General features: G+C 41.1%; 1 protein-coding gene across 2 annotated transcripts in view; it reads right to left on the minus strand.

The window, feature by feature from the left end:
- Window positions 1–847: 847 nt before the first annotated feature.
- Window positions 848–24166, minus strand: part of FAF2 (Fas associated factor family member 2) — a 55850-nt gene continuing 32531 nt past the window's right edge. For both annotated transcript variants that reach the window (XM_019756096.2, XM_074313442.1), the window contains 9 exons: window positions 17742–17876; window positions 15887–15963; window positions 13225–13363; window positions 11529–11614; window positions 11339–11430; window positions 9192–9369; window positions 7720–7891; window positions 6991–7134; window positions 848–1672 (listed from right to left, as the gene is read on the minus strand). In XM_019756096.2, the coding sequence (XP_019611655.2) occupies window positions 1490–1672; window positions 6991–7134; window positions 7720–7891; window positions 9192–9369; window positions 11339–11430; window positions 11529–11614; window positions 13225–13363; window positions 15887–15963; window positions 17742–17876 (1206 nt within the window). In that variant the 3' untranslated portion in view covers window positions 848–1489. The remainder of the gene's footprint in view (window positions 1673–6990; window positions 7135–7719; window positions 7892–9191; window positions 9370–11338; window positions 11431–11528; window positions 11615–13224; window positions 13364–15886; window positions 15964–17741; window positions 17877–24166) is intronic.

Consider the following 24166-nt stretch of genomic DNA (forward strand, 5'->3'; position numbering starts at 1 on the left):
TTAAGCAAGAGAGAGGGCCTTTGGAGACCACAAATCCCACAAGTTATGCTTTATCTTGACAGGAACCCCTAGCCTCACAACATGCTGGGAACTAGGAAGCTCAGTAGTTTGCAGTGTCCTGGCGAGTCCGTACCAGTCTAGCTACGGAACACTTTGGAATGCTTGTCAGCTCAAGCTCGCATCTGTTAATATGTGGCCTGACCCACTGACTGACCCATTACCATAAACTCAACCACAAACGAGAGACATCCAGAGGTTAAAAAACCCTATTACTTCCACACAGCAGTAGAGAAAGAGGATACAAACTGCTTCCAGCAGGCGGCTGCATCAGAAACTGCAATCTGTCTTCTAACTGTTCACACAGGCTGCGTTCTGTCTTAGCTTCCCTCAGGGCCTCTATTTTTCTGTCCTTAGAACACCACCACCACACGCCACCGAGACAGGCAGGGCACTCACGTGGTTCTGCTGGCCCTACCACAGGCCCTGCAGATCCTTTGGACAGGTACCGAGCTTGGCAAGGCAGGGAAGCCCAGGGCTGGGCGGGAACAGCACGCACACGTCAGAAGAGGAATGAAGAACTGCTATCCTTTGGTTCAGACCCCGTAATGACCGGCTGGTACAGACGCTGTGGAAAAGCTGCAGTCATGTGTACAGGTCAGTATACACAGAGCTCACATGGCACAGATGGGTATCTGAGCATCACAGCCTTTGCTGGGGCTACAAACCCAGATTTCCTCCCACTGCTCCAAGTGGGCTGCATAGGTGGCAAGAAAGGACAGCACGAGTTGGACCAAAAAGAACAACCTCCCTGGGTAACGTGAGAGGGGCAATGGCAAAAAGAAGCACAGACCAGCCCACGCACCTTTATTCACTCCTGTGGGCTAAGGAGCCCAGGGCATGAATTCATGGGTTTAAGAATTGGCTCTTTATCAAATAAAGGAAAAAGAACATACACCTCTGTCAGCCTCATTCCTTTGGTCAATACAAAGCAACAGAAAAAATGGAAAAGTTATTCATAAATTGTGGGAAGTTCAAGGAACATTTCCTCCGCTCTGTGCCTTCTCTTCCCTCTTTTCTCCAGACACAGGAGAAGCAAGTCCTTGGCAGATGCTGCGGTCGCTGGTCGCTGGAGGCTTTTCACTTTTATTTTCCACAAAAGCAAGAATGAATGAGAACTAGTGGGAATGTCCCCTTCCCCCGTTAGGGCAATGGCTGGGTTGGAGGTGAAGGGTCTCCTATCCCTGGAGGGGGTGTGCTGCACAGGCAGTGTGGACAGTGGGCTTGCCGGCTGCAGCGTCCACTGCTGACCGCGCACGGGCGGCGACCTCGCGGGCAGCATGGATTCTGATCCTTCCTTAGGATGCAGCAGTCTTTTAAAAAAAATATTGTATTATAATAATAATAATATGAATTTCTCTCTCTCTTTTTTTTGTTTTGTTTTTTCCACTTCTTTTAGGGATTGGGGTGGGAGGGAGAGGAAGAAAAAGTGTCATTCGTCTGTTAGGTCCTGAACAAAGAGAACTTCTGTGTGGCTGAGTCCGGCCTCCTGCAGCGTGGGCGGGTTGGGCCACTCCTCTGAAGGGACGCAGGGCAGCACCCGCCGGGGAAAGTTGGCTTCAATCTGGAACTTTTCAGGGCTTTCTTTCAAGGAGAACAAGAAGTCGTGGATTACCTGCAGAGGTCAGATAGAAAAAGAAGGGCAGTGAGAAAAAGAGCCCCCCCAACCCCCGTGAAACCCGCAGGATGACTGAGACATGAAGTAATCACACTGCACTGGAATTCTACTTTGAGGTCTTTCCACTTCAGTGCAAATTCCGAGGGCAGCTCTTTTAGGGCATTTATTGTGCAGCCCGTCGTTAGCCTTACTCTGAACTGATTCATCTATTTCTTCTTTGACAACTTGTATGATATAAAGTTAAAAAGTTTTTACTCAGAAATTATCAAAAAAGTTATAGATTTTTTTCTGACCCAGCTGAGTGAGCTGCCAGCCTGATGTCCCATCATCCCAGAATACTTGTGCATGTCTTACAAACAGGACAATCTCCTACATAACCGTAACAACCTCAAAATCAGGAAATTTAACTGATACATTTATTACCATAATATAATAACGTATATTATTATTCAGGCCCCATTCAAGTTTCGCCAGTTGCCCTTTACAGCAGAAAAAGTCCAGTTTACAACTGTGTATTGCGTTTCGTTGTCACATCTCCTAAGTTTCCTCCTTAAACCTGGAGCAAATCCTCTGTCTCTCCCTGACTTCATGACCTTGACACATGTTCAGATTCCCGGGCAATTATTCTGTAGAGTGTCTCTCAACTGTCTGTCACAATTAGGTCCCAGCTATGCCTCTGTGGCCGGAGTCGTGCAGATGCTGCTGCACGGCACCCATGGCCTTGTTCAGGTGGATGACACTTCTGGTCGGTTCCACTGCCCATGACATTCACTTAATCGTCTGATTAAGGTGGCACCGGCCAGGCCTCTCCACTGTAAGTTATTCGTGTCCCTTTTGTAATTAACTCCGAGGGGAGGTACTTTGAAACTATGGAGACATTCTGTTCCTCAAACTTTCAGTTTATTTATTTATATTACTATACTCACGATTTCCTATTTCATTCAGTAAGTTATGATGTTATAATCACTATCTATTTCAATGTTCAAATTGTTTCAGATGGAGTCAGAAGGAGGAGTCCATTCAAGCTGGCTCGTGTCTTTCTGACATGTCTCCATTGTTCTCTGAATCATTACTTGCTTTCGGGCACAAGGTGTCCCAGCTCTGGAACCAGCCATTCCTTCAAGGAGCCCCGGTATGAACAATGGTATGAAAGCCACCACCTAGGTGGTAGGTACGTTCACTGCTATTGGGGTGTCACCGTGCCCAACACGCTGGAGGATGTATGTATACACTGCACACCCACATCCACGTGCCAGGTTGCTGCAGAAATTATTAGAGACCAGGAGTTCACCCCACCCCGCCATGGACACCCTCCTCACCTGGTCTGGCTTTAACACCCCAACCCAGCCAGGCCACTTGGGCCCCGACTTCTCTGTGCTGGGTGCCCCGCATGTGGACACCCTCCACGTGGACCTCTCCTCTGTGGGAATGCTCCCCTCGCCCTGCTCTGCCTCAGGAAAGGCACAGGTAAATTCCTAACCAGATGTAAGGCAACAAGGAGAACTCACGCTGCTAAAACTTCAAATGCAGACACCTAGGCAACAGGCCACCTTTGTCCTCTCTCTCTCAATACACACATTAAGAAGGCACACTCGGGCCGGCCCGGTGGCTCAGGCGGTTAGAGCTCCGTGCTCCTAACTCCGAAGGCTGCCGGCTCGATTCCCACATGGGCCAGTGGACTCTCAACCACAAGGTTGCCAGTTCAATTCCTCGAGTCCTGCAAGGGATGGTGGGCAGCGCCCCCTGCAACTAAAAATTGAACACGGCACCGTGAGCTGAGCTGCCGCTGAGCTCCCTGATGGCTCAGTTGGTTGGAGTGTGTCCTCTCAACCACAAGGTTGCCGGTTCGACTCCCGCAACGGATGGTGGGCTGTGCCCCCTGCAACTAGCAACGGCAACTGGACCTGGAGCTGAGCTGCGCCCTCCACAACTAAGACTGAAAGAACAACAACTTGAAGCTGAACAGAACCCTCCACAACTAAGACTGAAAGGACAACAACTTGACTTGGGGAGAATAAATAAATAAATAAATAAAAATAAATAAATAAAATCATTAAAAAATAAATAAATAAATAAAGTAGCTTTCCAGGTCATTCAAAAAAAAGAAGGCACACTCTTCCTTACGTACCATCTATTTCTAACAGACTCTGAGGGATGTGCTGCGAAAGCAATGCTAGCCTCTTTCAGGTCAGTCCCAAAGATGAGGAACATGCCGTGCAAGCTATCCTTATTTGGAGAGGATCTATTTCTATTTTCTTCTTGTTCCACCTGTCATAAGTTTATCTCCCTCTGTGTGAAGCGGTCGTTCCTTCTCGTCTTAAACTTAATTCCATTTAGAGCTATAACTCTAGAATTTAAGAAGTAAATCCACGGTCCTCTTACCTACTTCATTCATGATTTTATAAACTTCTCATTTATTAGTGTATCAACATCAACCATTCTCAGTTCCCTTCTCTGACTCTTTTCAATTTCCATTAACATTCATTCTCCTTTTTTTCCCCTGAGATTTATCAATTAGACTTGCACCACGTGTTCTTGGTATGGATCCAACATGGGTTTTATGTAAGGGCGAAATAATATTTTGTTTCCTTTTCAATCGTTGCTTGAGAATACAGCAGTCCCCTGTTATCTGCGGGGATACGTTCCAAGACCCCTAGTGGATGCCTGAAACCACAGATAGTACTAAACCCTACAGATGCTGTATTTTTCCTATATATACATATGATAAAATGGATTTCATGAATTAAGCACAATAAGAGATACACAATAACTAGTAATAAAATAGAACAATTGTAACAATATACTGTAATAAAAGTTGCGTGAATGTGGTGTCTCTCTCTCTGATGACCGATCAGATAACCGAGAACGGGGCTGGGAGCACAGACAGCATGGATATGCTGGACAAAGGGATGATTCACGTCCCAAGTGGGACAGAGCGAAATTTCATCATGCTACTCAGGACGTGTGTAATTTAAAACTTACAAATTGTTTGTTTCTGAAATTTTCCATTTAATATTTTCAGACCACAATTGATCGCAGGTAACTGAAACGCAAATAAGGTGGGACTACTGTACTCAACACTGGTACAAAACTGGCATTTTTTGTTACCGCTGACAATGGGCTAGTATCATCAGGAAACAGATGACATCCCCTCCAAAGGTCTCTTCTGGTTCGCAATGGATAGAAAAATGAGTTCTGGGCTGAGTATAATTTGGATTCTCTCTTATATGCATCATGTAAGAGAGTCAGCTGCCACTTTTCTGCCCACTCATGGGGCCTAGAGATTTTCCTACAATTTATCCTTTATCTTAGCGTTTTACTACTATCAAGAGCTGAGCATCATGTGCAAATTGACTATTTCACTAAGCTTTCACTCCTCAAGATGATGACGGGCAGAGTGCATAGGAAGACGACACAAAGTCTGCAAGAGCACTAAAATCTATAAATCATTATACTTACATATACAATGTTGTGTCACTAACTCTATGAATGCTAAATTAGAGGCCAGCACTGCCTCCTTTACCACTGGCCTCCTTTACCACTTCTTTCCCATCTCTGAGCCTCTTCCCCACTTATGACAAAGTATTTTTCAGTCTAAGGTTTGTTTTTTAAATAACTTTTACTGAGAACCTATTTTAAAGCCTTCAGGGATTAATGGTTAACTAATGGGTTGCTTTCCCTTTGGCCAGAAACCTATTCTGTTCCACAATACTAACCGATTTTCCTCCAAAACTCTCGAGAGGATAAGTTTTGGTTAGTTTTTCATATACAGAAGGAGAGTTTGGGGAGCAGAAGCCAAGTTCTACAGCGAAATTAGTGAACTTGGCTGCAAGCTAAAATCCATATGCAAACTGGAAGTTAGGGCACACAGGGGAAAGGATATCATTTAGTAACCACCTACTACACGGTAGGTACTGTGTGAAGCTCATTTTATCCCAATTAAAAAATCCAAAGTTAGAGATGCGAGCACCTTCCCCCAATATAAAGAAACTCGTGAGAGGTAAACAAATAAAACGAGGAAGCTATTTGCTTCTCACTCATCAGGATGCCTCATAACTTTTTACTCTATATTAGCTCTTTAAGTCTTACATTCCCTACTGGATAGTAAACTCCATGAACTCCAGAACCATGTCTCACCATCTGTATAACGCCTAGAGGGCCAAGCACAGTGCCTGACATATCTTCAGTTTCAAGTTATCAAAGGGCAGGTTATACTTCCATTTTACAGACGGGCGGTGAGGCCCTGTAAAGGATTCTGTAACTTGTCCAGTGTTCTCCCGTTAAACACAGGAGAAGTTATGAATGTGCTACCCAACCTCACTTGACTACAGTGCACCCTCATCTCTTTTCCATTATGCAACTTACTCCTATTTCCAGTGATCACAGAAATGGCAGAACCTACTGTAGCTGTAAATTTGGAAAATCAATTCTCAATATAAACAGGAATTTCTTGTAAATGCCTAATCATTATGTTGTTTTGTACACCTGAAATTAATAACAAAATACAAGTAAATAAATAAAAGAAACAACCCAGAAATTTCTTTTTGGTTATAAATACCAAAAATAAGTTAGCATTTGAGAATTTATGATGAACCAGACACAACGTTGAACACTTTACATACGAACTTAACCCTAACAACAATCCTACTAGAGTGCCTATTACACCTGTTTTACAGATGAAGAAAACAGGCTTAGAGACGAAGACAATTGACCACATCGACTGATTCATACCAACAAGGAAACACATCTAATAACCCTGGAAGAATGAGAATTTCATTTTCATTCTGTGAGACTTTAATAAGAGTCTCTGGTTTTAAGTACCTCCTTATGGAATGACAAATGATATTTATCTATGGATGCCGGATATACAAGGCAGCCACACATAGTGGGGCTTCTCATGGGCCAAATTGGGAAGGGAGAGTGACAAGTGCAAGCGAAGTGTACGTGCACAAATATTCAGATGTATGATTCCAGAGCTCCTAGGTCAGTGGAGACAGATTTTTTCCTCCATAGCAAGGGGCTCTGTGATTCTGAAGCCAGTGCAAGACAAGTAGCATGGAAGAGCCTCCCACCTCAGACACACACGTTTTGTGGGATTTCTTGGCAGGCACCTTTTTTTCTTAGCAGAGCTCAAACATGATGGAAGAAAATCTTAATACTGCTTTGAGCTCACAGCACGCTTCTCTCTACACTCCCGTTCCTCCCTGGTTCGTCAGAGCAACAGATACACTAACAACGCTCTAGCGATTCCTTACCAGCTTCCAAGTCTACAGGCCAGACTCTACATACACTTCACACAACTTAGGGGTCCTTACTGTCAGAGACTGTGAAAAGTGGAATCGTCTCTCGACTCGAGAATCGTTGGGTAATTTGAAAATGATCTTGACACTTTCGGGGTCATCAGGGGAAGGTTCAGGGGGCAGGCACTCCAGCTTCCTTTCCTTTTCTTCCTGCAAATTCTGTAGAGACACAAAGTAAACGTGAGGCTATGGCTCCAGTAGAGAGAGGAAATATAGTCACCATGTAGGTCTATTGTGCAGCCCGAAGAAAAACTAATAACTGGTATCCTAAGAAAAACTTCTTGGCAAGAGTCAGAAACAACCTAATTCAAAGTACTACTGCATCACATATATTATTTATTGACGTTTAACTCTTGGAAATAAAGGGAATGACTAAAAGATACTGGCTATAATTCCAAGGTAATACATAATGAAACAAGATCATGAACGAAATGGCAAATGAGCTAACACTGGTACTCAGAATGAACACTTAAAAATTACTGCTGTGAATAAATAGCATTGTGAACTGCTTATTATTTATATTTACTTTTAATGGAATAGAGCTCTTTATCCTTTTATTCACTGTTACACATTTTTTAATTAATTTCTTTTTTAAATTTAAAAATACTGTTTGTGAAAATGTAGTAAATATCAAAACGGCAAGGAGAATTTACATCACCCACAATCCCACCACCTTCTAGTTTTTTCCATTCACACTTAAGACAACACCAGTTTGGGAGCCTTAAATAGACACAGGTCCCTTACCCGCCGCCGCCGTTCCTCCGCCAGCTTCTGCTGTTTTACCTCCTCCTCCTTCCGCCGCGTCCGCTCCCGCTCCTCCCGTTTCTTCCTCTCTTTCTCTTGGTCAGCCCTGAGAGAGGCCAGGTAAGCCTCATCCTGCTGCTGCCGCAGCACCTGTGTCTGGTTTCGTTCCTCCCTGTGGGCAGATCACAAACAGAGGAGAAAAGCAATCTCACAAAGCTCTAGGTGCTTTTTTTTTGTACTAATAAAGCATAAATTACATTTTTCACACTTATGGTAACATACATTTAGTGATGAGTTGTGTTGGGTCTATCTATCTGCTTTAGTTAAATGTCAAGTTTTAATTTTCTCCCCATCACCCATGAAATTCAAAGAATAGTTTTCACTTCATTTATTTTTCAGTCTCGCGGTGGCTTCTTCTTTGCATCCTTAGTTACATGACTTCTGTTCGGCTAGTCTTCAGATGGTTCTCCAGGCTGACTGTTCCAGTTTAGCTGTAGTTTTGGTTTGGTCACAGGAGGAGGAGAGCACAGCGGTGACCTACTCTGCCATCTTGACCAGAACTCTGGGTTTTCTTATATTGAAATTTTTGGGGGTAAAACGGTTGACAATCTTGGCAGATGACTATTTCACACTACCATACAGGATTCCAAAGCAGAGCATGGAGGAATCTGAACAAGCCATCTCTTCTCCCAGTTTAATTTGGCAGAAAAAGAAATAGCAAGCTTTTCCCTCACCCTTTTAACTTTTCAAATTACACTACTTTTTCTTCCCAATTCTCACAAAAGTAGCATAGTATTACTGTTATAAAATGATCATCAGATCAATTTTACAGGCAAATACCCCTTTAGGTTACTACATTTTTGTATACGTTGCTTTCATAAAACCAAAAAACTACATACACACATTTTAGAAGATTTGAAAAAAGGAGAAACATTTTATTTAGAATTCTACTAATCAAAGAGAAAACACTGTTAACATTGTGGTGTATTTTCCATTTCTCTCCAAAAAATTGTGTATGTATAGGAGTGTGTGTATCTATATAATTAAAATAAAATATACCAGAATGTTAAAAGTGGTGGTAGGATTATGGTGATTTTAAATTTCATCTTTGTGCTTTTCTGTGTTTTCCAAATTTCCTACAACTAATCCATATTACGTATACAATGGGGGGGGGGGAGTTATAGCCGTTCCTTATTTTTTACATTTAAGCTCTTTATATCATGGCTTAGCTATTCTAAATGGCACAATATATATTCTTGAGCACACAGCGCTATATTTATTTTCATTTACATCTCTAAGAACAGATGATCTGATGGAGAGTTATTTATTTCAAAGTACATAAATATTTTAACACTAAATGGACAAGGCTTTTAAAGTTGCCTACAGGAGAGAAATCATGATGTGTGGAGCCCCAGGTCAGCCACCTGAATCTACAGCTGGTCTCTCTCAGTTCCAGAGGAACTCCCCTGTACCTTTCTAGGCGTTCTGACACCAGGTAAGTCTGGTTTGCATCCATGATAAAGGTCAGCTGATTAATGAGGTCATCAGGTTGAATGAGGCCTTCTAGCCGTCCCACCACAGTCATCCTCCGATCCTTCAGCATAATCATGGCCAGGAATGGATAGGTGTTCTCTCGTAAAGCCTGCGAGACTGACAGAAAGAAGACCCAATAGATCAAGAGCAGGACTTTGGCATAAAACAGATCAACTCTTAGAAATTCCACAACGAGCACTAGAGAATGCCTTCAATCCCAGCTGGAAAAGAAGGGACGTGCCATTTATTCTCTGCCTAACTCTTTCTCCTCTTAGTTTCTTAATTTTCTTTGGTGATGTATTTGTGTCCCTATTCCCAGGTAATCTGAACCTGATTCACAGGCTTTCCTGGTGGGGGTGTGGTTGTCATGATGATGCTAAGAAAGGCTGCAGAGTTCAAGGACAATGTCTATTTGATGGGTATGAAAGGCTCTATAAAGAATCTGGCTACTGCTCAGCACCACTCTTCCCTGTGTGTGTGGGGGGTCAAGTCTAAAGGGAACAAGGCTGCAAGTCTCAGCCTTACGCTACTGGCGCTGATCACCACCACCACCTTCTGTCTTCTCCTCTGATCCAATCCCGTCCTTTCATCACATCTTTTCTTACCCAGCAACAAAGAGCTAGCTTTTCTGTTCCAAAGGAGTTTAGAAAGTTGGTCTTCTAAATAACCAAGATTTTACCACAACAAAGTTTTACCTATGATTTCCTTTCGGTGTTTGAAAGAGGAGATTTTATCAGCTTCTATAACAAATATCCCTAGTCGCCTTCTGTCCACAACGCTCCACCCCCAAACTGTATTAAAATAGCACAACACAGGCTGCAAGAACTCATCCGATGTTTAAGAACCAATTAGGAAGAAAGACTCAGCTTCCTGGACGCAGGCAAAATGTGTGCTACAGCCCTAGTTCTCAGGCTGCAGAGTCTAGAAGGCTGGTACACACTCAGGTGCCAAGCAGTAAGTAGCTGCACAGGAACTACATTTTTCTTCACCGGATACCTTCATATCTGAGACTGACTTCTAAAAATACTTACCTCCAGTTCAGAGTTATTTTCAGCAAAGGGCTGAACTTTCTAAATCCCTATCAGCACTCAAGGTACTCAAACAACTAACTCACTGTGCAAGAAGCTCTATTAAAATGACTGACGGTGAGGGGCCGGTTCAGGTGGTTGGAGTGCCACTCTCCTAATGCAGAGTTCACCGGTTCGATTCCCACATGGGCCAGTGACTGCGCCCTCTACAGCTAAGATTGTGAACAACAGCTCTCCCTGGAGCTGGGCTGCCGTGGGCTGCCATGAGCAGCCGGAGCTTGGCATAAGCTGCCATGAGCTGCTGTGAGTGGCCAACCGACAACTGGCAACCGACTGCCTCAGCTGGGGGGAGCGCAAGGCTCATAATACCAACTTGGGTCAGGGAGCTGTGTCCTACACAACTAGACTGAGAAACAACGGCTTGAACCGGAGGGGCTGGGGGAGGCGGAAGAAAGGGGGAAAAAATGACTGATGGTGAGAATAAACTCAATAAAAAACCCTTTAAGATTAAAGGCAAGCTGCTGGTCAGGACTGGCTGATTTTAAGACTAAAACAGTGGTTAACTATAAAGAATGGGCGAAGTTAGGGGCTGGGTGGAAAAAGGGAGAAGGGATTAAGAAGTACGAATTAGCAATTACAAAACAGTCACAGGGATGTAAAGTACAGCATAGAGAGTATAGTCAAATATATGTTAACAACCATGTATGGCGCCAGGTAAGTCAGACTTATTGGGGGCATCAGTCTGTAAGTTATAAATGTCTAACTACTATGCTGTGCACCTGAAACTGACATAATACTGAATGTCAACTATAATTAAAAAAAGAATGTGCTCGAGTCGGACAGACCCGAGCTTGCTCCAAAACTTGCTGACTGCCGGATCCCAGGCCAGGTTTAACTTTCTGAACCTGTTTCCTACACCATAAAGAGGTAATACAACCCCTAGCTCTCAGGACTGCTGAGAGGATTAAATGTGACAATGTATAGACAGCAATGTGTCTTTCCAGATCATTCCAAAGACACCCCAACAATCACGAGGAGGCAGAGGAAACATAACTTACCCCGGTATCCCTCAGGCTTGTTTGTGGAGCATGCCCAGAACAGCATCCTACTGTTTATTAGTGAAATAACTTCGGGCGCACAGAGCGTGTTGCTGTGGAGAGGAGTGAGAAGGACATAAGAAGCACTTTCTTACTGCAAACTCTCAGCAGGAAGGTCAGAGAAGAGAAAGAAAACGATCAATGCACAGACCGACAGAATTCATCGGAGTCCTGGTGATCGTCGCCGTGAAGATAAACCAAAAGAAAGCGAAGCTCCCGCTTGGCATCGTTGAGCGCCTGCGGGAAACAGAGGGTCACAAATTATGACAAGGACTGTACCTCGAACTTTGAGTTAGGTTAAGGGTCCTAATGGATAAAGCTACATATTTAGGAACAAAAGGAGAAATGCGGGGAAAAGGTGAGCAAGAAATCAGAGTCCTGGGCTCCTGCCTTCACTCCCCTGGCATTTTTCTCCCCACACAAAGTCCATGCTAACAAGCTCTAATGAAAAGGTTTTAGTGTTGTTAGGACTTAAAACTGTATCAGGCACATGAGAGTAGACAGGCTGACAATAAATGTCCTCAACAAATCACAGAAGTCAGTTGTTCCCATCGTCTAAAGGAAGATAAAAACAGGAGAGCCTGACAGGGAAAAGGGAGGTGAGAATTTTGCCACTTTACAGCTATGACATCTTTATAAATAAATATTTTGAAGATGACCCCAGGCCATACAGCAAGCAGGGATGAGGGACTGGGACCCAGAGGCATTCTAAAAAGCACTGGGGTTTAAAAGATCGTCAAAGACAAGGTGAGGGCCCAAGACTCCTGCATATGCTCTTGCATTTGCATAACCCTGAGCAGTTACATTAAGATTTCCTGAATGACCACTGGTGGTCTCCCCTCACGGTCAGAGCAAAGAGAATGCATGGTATGTGCCCATATCATTCAGTATCTCTAACACTGAGCACCGTGCCTGGCATACAGTAGGTGCTTCGTGCTTGTGGAGTCGGGTAGGAGCAGCCAGTGAGGGAGACTGACTATGAGAAAAAGCAGATGTGAGAGAATCAGAGCAGGAAGCAAGAGTAAGCGTTTTGCTTTTTCTCCAGATAGATGCAGGAATCCTGGAGGCTGCAGAACAGAACTGCCCTTTGGCCTATGCCCAGTGTTACTTCTACATTGTTCTCTGGCCAACTAGAGACATGCCCAACACCCCACAGAACTCTTAATTTTCACTCCCGGGGGCAGCAAGTCGAAGGTCTGTGTGGGTCGGTTGAACAAGATGTGCTGCCTTGAGTGTGTGGTCTATGCCCTCATGTAACTCTGTGGGGGATCGAAGAAGACTCTAGGCTTGACTCTCAAGGGTCTTCTAGTCTGGGACAGGAAAGACAGACACAAACAACTAAAATATGAAGAAGAGTGGGAAATTGCTATCGGTTTAAAAACAAAGCTATGAAAGCACAAAAGGAAAGATTACTACTTTAAATCGCAAAATTGCAAGGTAGGCCAGGGTCGGGCACGACAATCAGGAAAGGGCATAAGAAAGGAGTGACATGAGCTGCTTGAAGGATGGGCAAGATTTCAATTAGCAAAAATGTGAGGACGGCATTGCAGGTGGAGGGAACAGCAAAAGCAAAGGCACAGAGATGGGAAAGTGCAGGTCATTCAAGAAACGGTTTAGCTGGAACCTAGGGTATTGGGGAAACAAGTTACGCAGTAAAGACCTCAAAAAGAGGTGGGGATTAGATCCAGGAGGGCCCAGCTAAAAGGTTTGTTTGTTTCTTCTATAAACAGTGAAGAGCTATATAAGTTTTCTGAGTAAAAGAAGGACATGATCAGTGCTAGCGATCCTTCCCTTTGTGGACAGAGTCATATCGATAAATTGGCATCTATATGGTTTGTGGCACTGACCTGGCTGTACGTTCCCTGGTAGAAGACAGGGTGTGCCCTCCCATATTTCTCTTCAAAAGAGTGCATAAATGAAACAATGTCCCCAACGGGGTCAGTGACCCGGCTGCGAGGGTCAGGCCGTATAAAGCGAAGAGCAAACCTGGGGAGGAAGGAATAAAGATCACATGAATCGGCTTACTGCAGTGCACATGGAGGGGCCAGTTTGTAAAGAGTCCTGAACCAGAGCCAGAGGCAGGGCAGCAAAGGGGCTGGATGGTCTGGGAGCGCACCACCAAACCTGAGAGCACAGTCTGGCTCAAAAGCTGCAAAGCAGCCAAGTAGGGTTCCATCGCCTAGTCAAGAAGAATGCAATACTACTAGGATTATAAATTCCAACACCCGACTAAACAAATCCCAAGTGCCTTTCTGCAGAAAAATTTAGGGCTAGAAGAACTGGGAAAGGAAGACACAGTATCTAAAAAGATCACGGATCAAGCTGTGCCCCCAGACTTGTTAGAATGGCACTGTCTTAATACAAGGAGGCACCAGCCACATTGCTACTCAACTTAATTAAATGAGATACAACACAACAGAAACTTCAGTTCCCCAGTCACTCTGGTCACATTAAGTGCCCAACGGCCATATGTGGGCAGTGGCTTCCACACTGGACAGTGCAGTTCCAGAACGTTTCCATCCCCACGGGAAGTCCTACTGGATAGCGCTGGTCTGGAACCAAGTTCTGTCTCTTCCTGGCCGTCCCACTTGCCTTTCCCTCTCCTTTCTGTTCTCCTGGAATTATGAATTTTTAGTGCATACTCCCAAGCTATTCAAATTATGGACAAGAACTTGAAACCCAAACGTGCTGTCATGATTTACTTGCTCTTCAAAGGGGCAAGTAAATTCTGCTTACTGATTTATGGTGGATGGTATCCATGGGGGGAATTATAAAACTGATCTAGAGTACACTGGCCGACTTGGAGACCTGGAAGCTATTGTAAGGTTAAGGGTGGTACCACACATCTGTTTCTACGGAGCCCATCTTAATCACATTTGTAGAGCACCATTTATTCATCCTTTGGATTTCACAGAAGGCAATGGGACAGAGGTTTGATAAGTCAATGCGCTACATAATATTAAACAAGTTGCTTAGATGATATAGCTTTACATTAAAATTAGTAACACACTCCATGCATATTTTTTCCCAAGGAAAACAAACAATATTCATATACTTGAGGAATTTTCAGCACAGAAAAGGTGACTAAACTATGACGCTTTCCTTACTAAATCTTGAGCCAATTCCTTATCCCCTCAAATTCCCTGTGTGCACACAATTTCATTTGGAATTCCTCCTGAGTAATCAAATCAAATCGGTTGACACAAACATTCCAGAGCAAATTAAAAACAAATGTAAGAAGCTGTGTATATAGGGGAGTGGTTAGAATTCCTTTAGAAGATTGATGTTTTGATAACTTTCTCTGAAATTAAGTATTTTTGGATTATCTTCTTACTCTTTAAGTTTCATCTTGATAAATGAATGGATAAAAGGCTTTTTTGTTGCTCATTACAATATATTTCCATGGCCTACATAATTTAGGACAATCAGCGTTCTATAAAAATAGGTATGTCAACTCAGTCTTCATTATTACTTTAAAGGTTTTTATATGCCCATTCTTAAATAAAACTGGGAGGAAAAGAGTACTAATTGGTTAATTGGTGACCTATAAGAACTTTAGCAGGAAGTGTCATAAAACACCAAGTGGCCAAGGTACAGGTGTTGTCTGACCTTGCACTTCTGTGGCTGCTGGGTCCTCACTTCAGACCCCTGCTCCCTAGAGTAAGGCAAAGGCCACCCTATTGGGAAGGAGGTACAGGTTGCTCTGTATACAAGGCCCAGACTGCACATTCTAGCTCCATCTGTTGGCCTGGAAGCCCATAAGCGTTTCAGTAAAGCCTCAGTGTGGGTTCATCTACTACTATTCAGCTCTAGACCAGACACCTCAAGCCTGATGTGCCAGCTACTTGGGTCCCCTGGACATTTTCTAGCCCTGGCCCCTCTATAGCTTCCAAGTGCTGAGCTTTCTAAATGGCACACGAAGGAAGAAAGAAGGAAGGTTAAGGTGTGAAGCAAGGGGGTATACATACTGCAGGGCTCCGGTGCCAGCACCTGTGGGGCTGCCTGGACAGAGGGAATCGTACAGAAGTGTCTAGAGAGGGGAAACTGGTGGGAGGAATCTACAGAAAAGTGAATCATCTCAGAGTGAGAGAATCTGCTGAGATTATAAGTAGTCAGATGGGGTTATAGATGATTTAGGGTAAAAGTTACAAGGAGCATAAAGCTCATAAATAATCGTGGTTAGGAAGGAAAGGGTGTGAAGATTAACTAGGGAATGTAGAGGTGACTAACATGGTGGGAGGAGGCAGGATAAGGATAAATGTAGATAAACTGATTCTTGAAAACAATAAGCAAGACTACTTTAAAACAATTCCAATTCACAACATCAGTTGTTATGTTTGCGTAATTTAAACTATTTCCATACTATATTAAAAGATAGTTTAGGAAGAATATTCAACCTGATGACAAATTGGCAAGTCCAAATTGACAGAGCATAAACCTTATCCTGGTCTACACTTCCTCTCCCAAGTCTACCCTGTTGCTACTGACACGTAAATTAAAGGTACGTACCTAAATATATCAAGTATTGTGTAATAGGTAAACCGGAATGGAAGCATTATCAAGTAATATCCCCATCCAAGCAGCCCCTGAAATTCCAAAAACAAAGTTAGATATTATTCACTCAATCCCTAATACGTTACAAAATGGCTAGTATAGATTTTCACTGTCTCATCTTTTCACGTGGTCTCTCCCTCTGCAGTACAGTCCCCTCTTCCTGGACACCTCATCCTTCTTAAAGACCAGCTGCCTTTGATCGTATTTCATCTAATATTAGCGTATTTTCCTTTTATGACATAATTTTTGTATTAAATCTACTTCAACAATTTTTCTGCAGCTTTACTTCCATTAGTTGTCAAATTCAATCGCAAGTTTTCCTCCCTAAATCATAAATGTTCATTCTTTCTTTTCAGATTTACAATGTGATATACAGAACCAGCAAGAAAGATAACCATTATTATTACTACCATGTTTCGCTGAAAATTAGACCTAGCTGGACCATCAGCTCTAATGCGTCTTTTGGAGCAAAAAATTAATATAAGACCCGATATTATATTAATTATATTACTTATATATTATAGTATAGTATAGTATAGTATACCTGGTCTTATATTAAAATAAGACTGGATCTTATATTAATTTTTGCTCCAAAAGACGCATTAGAGCTGTTGGTCCAGCTAGGTCTTATTTTCGGGGAAACACGGTGCCTTGGACATTTGTAAAGAACTGACAATTGTATTAAGCAAAATTATATATCCCCATATAGCTGCTAATCTTAGTAATAATGCTAATTACTATTTTAACAATGTCGATTATTGTTGCCGTTGTTATTAACTAGCATTCATACAGGGATCTAGAGTTTACACAGTATCTCTTATAGTTCATATTTTGTGATGAGACCCTCCCTGTGTCCAGAGCAGGGAGCTCCGGAGCCTCACGGCTGGTATCAGGGTCCCACACACTGAGTCAAGCTCAAAACAAACTGAGGAAACACTGGGCATATCCAGAACTACTCCCTGACTCATACAATTGCTCTAAGAATCTGCTCTTCTACTTCGGAATACCCCCAAACGACTACTTAGGAACTCTATTTTTTAAAACACTGTCAAGTACTCCACAAAAAGGTATAATGATGGAGGAAATTCTAACTGCTGCCAAGTTAAGGGGAGGGCTTTCTTTGAATCCTACATCCAAGTACCAGAGGTGAGTGTAACTCCAGGAATAAGAAACACTCCAAAAGGTTCTCTGGAGCTCATGATCAGTATACACACCTGACCTCCCTGATTAGACTGAGCGATGTAAAGGGGGAGCAGTGGCTCTTCCCCCCAGACTCATCTCTGGATCCCAGCAAAACTCCAGGAGCACTGGAGCACTCCCAAATGCCTGCTCAACTTCACTGACCCACCTCCTTGCTACTCGCCCTTCAAACCTAATTTCAAAGATATGGCTAAGGCCCCTACAAAGACTCCAAACACTTCCCCAGAATTAGCTTAAAATTAAGTAAAATGAAGCAACAAAGAGCTCAGTAAATGTTCTAACTTAAAAGAGGAAGATCTATTAAACACGTAGCAAATATCTTTAAATATGTAAATAAAACTACTGTGCACTCAAACCAAGGTACAGAAAACTTCAAATAACTGGCAAGGAGCCAAAAAAAGGAAAGCAAAAAAGGACAGTTACTGTATCGATTCATTAAGGAATCAAGGAAAAATGAACAACCCAATTAATCTACCAAGGAACCAGGTCTAGCCAATAGCTTTCGACATTCGGAATATTTATTTTGCTCCTACAATGCAGAGCCCCACATAACCAAGTGAATGGACTTATAAAACAAAAAGGGGGAAATTGCAGCTATGAAATAACTTGCCCTTGGTTGTGGTCTTGAGACAACATAGCTGTAGATCCTGTGGTCGGCGGTATTAACCTGCAGCGGTCGGGATGGAGGCGGGTTGAAAACACTTGGTACACCCTCTTGCTCATTCAATCGGTCCTGTACAGCAGCCTGAGAAGGAAAACCGAGGAGAAAGAAGGAGTTTCAGTGGTACTCAAAATCAACTCAGAGAAAAAGATGAGGCAACTGTCGCTTGGTGTTTTAAAACAAGTCATCTGAGGAGCGTACTGTCACGGACCTTTAACTTGCTACAGTGGGAGGCAATGTGTGGTGATGGCTACAGAATTCACAGTTGAGGAGTCCCAGGAACATCTCTGGAAGCTCCATTTCTGCAGCAAGCACACTGCTTCTAAGCAGAGGGCATGTGTTATTTAGGGCGCTGGGACACCAGGTGCCCCACTGCATGAGCCTGAGAGCCAGCCCCAGCGAGTACAATGCAGGCAGTTCCCCTAGAGCTTTGCAGTGGAGCAGTCCTGATTGGGGGGGGGGGGGCGGTTGATGGAGGGCCTGGCTGGGGAGCCTCAGTTTCCTCATGTGGAAAGTGAAAGAACGGTATTTCTCAGAGTTGACTTGAAAATTTAATGAAATAACCATTCATAAAGATCCTAACATAATTCCTGGCAGTCAGGTGATGAACATTCAGTAAAAAATCTCGTTCCCGTCTCAATTCTGCCCCTGAAAATGAATATTTGTTGCACTATAGTAAAAAATTTGGCCTTGACCAAAGAGGTCTGGTCTGTGCCTCAGCTTCTGGGAGATAATCTAGGTCATACCTGATAAGAGTGTCTTTGTTACTGAATCTTAGGGTGGGGCTGGCCACTGCAGAAAAACCAAACCATGTGATCTGGGGTGGGGACTCTGGGTAAGGCATCAGTCAACCTGAAGACTGAGTTCATCAGAGGCAACCAATGAAGTCAATAAAGCCTATGTAATGAAGCCCCAGTGAAGACTCTGGACACGGAGGTGAGGTTCCCTGGTTGGCAGTACTTCGTGCACATTGTCACACATCTAAGCCCGGAGGGCAACATGTCCTGATACCATGAGAGGAGTACGGAACTTTGTGCTCGCAATGCAAGACTCTGCCCTCTGTGTCTTCCTCTAGCTGATTTAATCTGTATCCTTTCCCTGTAATAAACCATCACTGAGAGTGCAAAAGCTCTCAGTGAGCTTTTCCAGTGAATTATCAAACTTGAGGGTGGTTTTGGGAACTCCCTGAATGTGTAGATGCTGTCAGAGTGAGGGGGGTCTTTTGGAGGACTTGTGTGCCCTCTAACCTTAGTGGTGGCTTTAAACTTTGCACTATAGCTTACTCTAAGTTAGTCCTATAGTTTTCATGTTTTCGAGTATTAAGGTACAATTCAACAAGGGAAAGAATAGTCTTTGAGCAAATGTTCCTGGGATAACTGGCTATCCATGTGCAAAAGAATGCAGCTGAACCCCTAAATCACACCATATAATAACTCAAAATACTCTTATCAAAGACCTAAATGTAAGGGCTGAAATTATAAAACTCTTAAAAGATAACATGGAAGAAAATCTTCATGACCTTGGATTAGGAAATGGTTTCTTAGATATCACACTAAAAGCACAAGCAACAAAAGAAGAAAAAAAAACTGGATTTCATTAAAACTAAAACCTTTTGCACATCAAAACACACTATCAAGAAAGTCAAAGGATAATCCACAGAATGGGAGGAAATATTTACAAATCGTATACTGATAAGGGTCTAGTATCTAGAATACATAAAGAACTCTCACAACTCATCATTGAGTTTAAAAATGGGCAAAGGACTTAAATAGACATTTCTCCAAAGAAAATATACAAATGACCAACAAGAAACATGAAAAGATAGATGCTCTACATCATTAGCCATCAGAAAAATGCAAATCCAAATTACAAGCCAAGAGACATCTTCACACCCACCAGAACAGCTATAATTTAAAAGGCAGAAATTAATAAATACTGGCAAGGATGTGGGAAACCTGGAACCCTCATACACTATTGTTGGGAACATAAAACAGTGTAGCCTCTTTGGAAACAAACCATCTGGCAGTTCGTCAAAAGGTGAAAGTTACCATACAACTCAGTAATTCCACTCCTAAGTATACACCCAAGAGAAATGAAAACATACTGTGTTTCCCTGAAAATAAGACCTAGCTGGACCATCAGCTCTAATGCGTCTTTTGGAGCAAAAGTGAATATAAGACCCGGTATTATATTATATTATATTATACCTGGTATTATATTATATTTTACTATACCCGGTCTTATATTATATTATATTATACTATACCCGGTCTTATATTATAGTAAAATAAGACCGGGTCTTACATTAATTTTTGCTCGGAAAGAAGCATTAGAGCTGATGGTCTGGCTCGGTCTTATTTTTGGGGACACGCAGCACGTCCATACAAAAACTTATACACTGATGCTCACTGCAACATTACTAATAATTGCCCAAAGTGGAAACCACCCAAATGTCTATCAACTGACAAAAGGGTAAAGATATATTCATACAAGGGAATATTATTTGACAACAAAAAGGAATGAAGTACTGATTCATACTAGGACATAGATAAATCATTCACTCATTCATTCATTCATTCATTGATTAATCTTGAAAACTGCATGCTAAGTGAAATAAGCCTGACACAAAAGGACAAATATTGTCTGATCCCACTCATAAGAGGTATCTAGAAAAGTCAAATTTTATAGAGACAGAAAGTAGAACTGTGGTTACCAGAGGCTGTGGAGAGGGGGGTAATGGGAAGTAATTGTTTATGGGTAGAGTTTCAGTTTGGTATGATGTTCAAGTCCTGAAGACAGATAGTGGTAGTGGTTGCACAATAATGTAAATGTACTTAATATCACTAAGTTGTACACTTAAAAATAGTTAAAATGGTAAACTCTGCTATGTATATTTTACAACACAACACAACACAACACACACACACACACACAAAATGAAGTACTGATACCTGCTACAACATGGATGAACCTTGAAAACATTGTTAAGTGAAAGAAGCCAGACACAAAAGACCACGTACTATGATTCCATTTATGTGAAAGTCCAGAGAGGAAAATCTACAGACAGGAAGATTAGCAGTTGCTTAGGGCTGGGGTGGGGAGAGGGGAGGGGAGTGGAGGGACAGGAGGACGAGGGAATCAGCTAATGGGGGTTCTTTCTGGGTAATGTTCTCAGTATTCTAAAAAGTTTATGGAATGTTTTAAAATTGATTGTGGTAATGGCTGCACAACTCTGAATGTAATAAAAACGACTGAATTTCACATTTTAAATGGGTGAATTGTTTGGTACGTGAATTACGTTATCAACAAATCTGCTATTTAAAAACCAGAACTGATAATATTTGTCATCAATTATAAAGTTAAGCTTTCAGGCAAAAATTAGAATTTTGGAAAACTTGTATTTGCCACTGTAAGCTTGATAGTTTCCTAATACCTTTTAAAGGCTTTTCTGATGAGTTTGGCGGTGCTATAAATGAATCGTGTTATATAGCAAAATGCATCAAACATCTGGAAGATCTATATTAATTCAGTGAACCAAGGTTTTCCAAATAATCAATGCATGAAATTATGAAATCATGCATCGGTAAAAGATCAAAGTGAAGACCAATAGACTTCAACGAAAAAAAGAGAATGAAAAGTTCCTTGATATGATTTTTTTCAAATACCATATTGCAACTAACCTTTAAGAAACTATCACAGTATCAAAGACTATCCAGTTATTTGAAAAAGCTATTGAAATACTCCTCCCATTTCCAACCACATATGTGGGCGAAAGCAGATTTTCTTCACGTATTTCAACTAAAATTATGTATCTCCACAGATTAAAGGCAGAAAATCCAGCTGTTTTCTATCAAGCCAGATAATATTATAGACATTTGCAAAAATTTGTTAACAAGTGAGTTTATTTTTTTAAACTAATAAACTTTTAAGAAAAATTTCAGTTTTGGTTTGTAATATGTTAACAAATATCAGTAGATATAACCCATATAAACACAAGCTCTCTGGAGGGCCTCAATAATTCTTAAGTGCAAAGAGTGACACCCAAAAGTTTGAAAAGCTCTTGTTTGTTTGGGAAAAATTAATGCATATATATTTTTACACAGGCATAAAATATTTGGGGAAAAAAATCAAAAGAAATTCTTAATATTGCTGTATTGTGGGTGTAGGACTGAGAAATAGTGGTAGGGAAGTGATTCGAGTGGATTTTTTTCATATTTCATTTTAGGCTTTGTTTAAACTTTTTAAAACTAAAATTATTTTATATATTTTATGGTGTTTTTTTTTGGGTTTTTTTTAATTGGGGAAGGGGACCACGACTTTATTGGACTTCCAGGACTTTCTTCCAAGTCAAGTTGTTGTCCTTTCAATCTTAGTTGTGGAGGGTGCCGTTCAGCTTCAAGTTGTTGTCCTTTCAGCCTTAGTTGTGGAGGGTGCAGCTCAGCTCCAGGTCCAGTTGCCATTGCTAGTTGCAGGGGGCACAGCCCACCACACCTTGTGGGAGTAGAACTGGCAACTTTAGCAGTTAGGAGCATGGAGCTCTAACCCCCTGAGCCACCGGGCCGGCCCTGTATTATTTTTTATGAGTTACTAAAATAGGCTAAAGTGAAAAAAACTGTGAATACAGCATAATCTCATTTGTATGACAAGAAATTATATATAAATCTACATAGCCATATAAATGAACCTAAAAAAGTCTGAAACGATATACACTAAAATTTAACACTAGTTATCCATGAAGTGGTAGGAGTATGGGTGAGCATTTTCTTTACGTTTTTTGGAATTCTTTGCCTGTGTGGGTGTGCACATATATGTGCATTTAATATTTCTGTAAGTCATTTCATGTTAAAGGATGGTTAATATTATACCAGAAAATTGTAAACCAAGAAATAAAACGGGGCAATATTAATAAATCATACTAGAATTTAAAGCAAAAAGGATCACCTGGTGTTAACTTGTGTCTTTATTATCTTTCTTATCAAATACTATTACAAGAAAGTTCTAATAGCCACATGTCTGTGTCAAATAAAATAGTCAAACTATATAAAACTTAGAAAGTGTCTCCCCACAAAACAGACACAGAATTCATTATTATGTTTTATCTGCACCATGTACTGCCTTTCCCCAGCATGTACAAAAAGTAAGCATTCTCTTTGATATATTTGTTATTAACATTGGAAAGTATATCCATATATATTATCAGCACATTAAGGAGAGTTACAGACATCAGAAAGTCTGAAAGGACATATAATTAATATACTAAAACATCAAATGTTATCTCAAGTTTCATTTGATAATCAAGTGTGATTATCAAGAAGTTTCATTTTCAACTTTATAAACTCTGTATTTTAATTTTTTTCAAACATGCATTGTTTCTGTAATTAGAAAAAAAGACATTACCACTGGGAAATTAAGAAATTTGTAAAAACTTATTCTAGTTCATCATGTCAAGTAGTCTCATTAAGTAAATAGAGAAAAAAGTGGAAATAGCAGATTTTATTTGTACATTTAATAAGCCTGATTGAGTTAGACACCAAATCTTTATCCCACAAAAAACACATTCCTTGATAAACACCTAGTTGACAACAATGGTTCCTTCTAGGAAAGGTGGAAAAGAAAGGGAGTCTGGGAACAACATTTAAACAACTTACATAAGGCTTCAATTTTATCCAATTTGAAATAAGTATTGCAAAATGTCTGGCTTTCAGGAGCTGGGTGGTAGATACATGGTTGTTCCCTTTATCTCTATATTTTTCTCTAAGTTTGAAATATTTAATAAAAAATATATGTATTATTTCATATTAATGGAAAGTTATTAATTCATAAGGACCTCAACAGATACCTATATGAAATAAAATAAATTGATATAAAAAGGATAAACAAAAACAAAAAAGTAAGCTACTAGGAATTCTAAACATGTCCCTAAACAATTCTTAGGTCAAAGAAGAAAATAAAACTTTAAAAATGTATTTTCAGAAGAAAATTCACAGTCTCAAATGTAAGAAAGAGTCAGTCAACCAAGCTGTAAAAAATATCAAAATGCTAAAAAAAGAATATAAACCGATAAAAGTGTGAAAATATATAATTTTTCCTTAATCAAAAACAGACAAAAAGAACTGATAATTACGAGAACATCTCATAAAAAAACAAATAATAAGATAAACCAGTCTCTAGGAACTCTCATTTTTAAAAAAGGAAAACAATAAAAACAAACAAACAAACAAACAAAAAAAAACGAGAAGAGGGGTTAATAGAACAGACACAGGAGAATGAAAGATATAATACTTTGTATACCCAATGCTAAAAAACTTGGAAAATCTTTAAAAAGAAAGCATTTTCTCAAGAAAGATATAGTGAAACAAAGAAATTATGAATGA

This window comes from Rhinolophus sinicus, linkage group LG10 (genome assembly GCF_036562045.2).
Source record: "Rhinolophus sinicus isolate RSC01 linkage group LG10, ASM3656204v1, whole genome shotgun sequence".
NCBI classification, from domain to species: domain Eukaryota; kingdom Metazoa; phylum Chordata; class Mammalia; order Chiroptera; family Rhinolophidae; genus Rhinolophus; species Rhinolophus sinicus.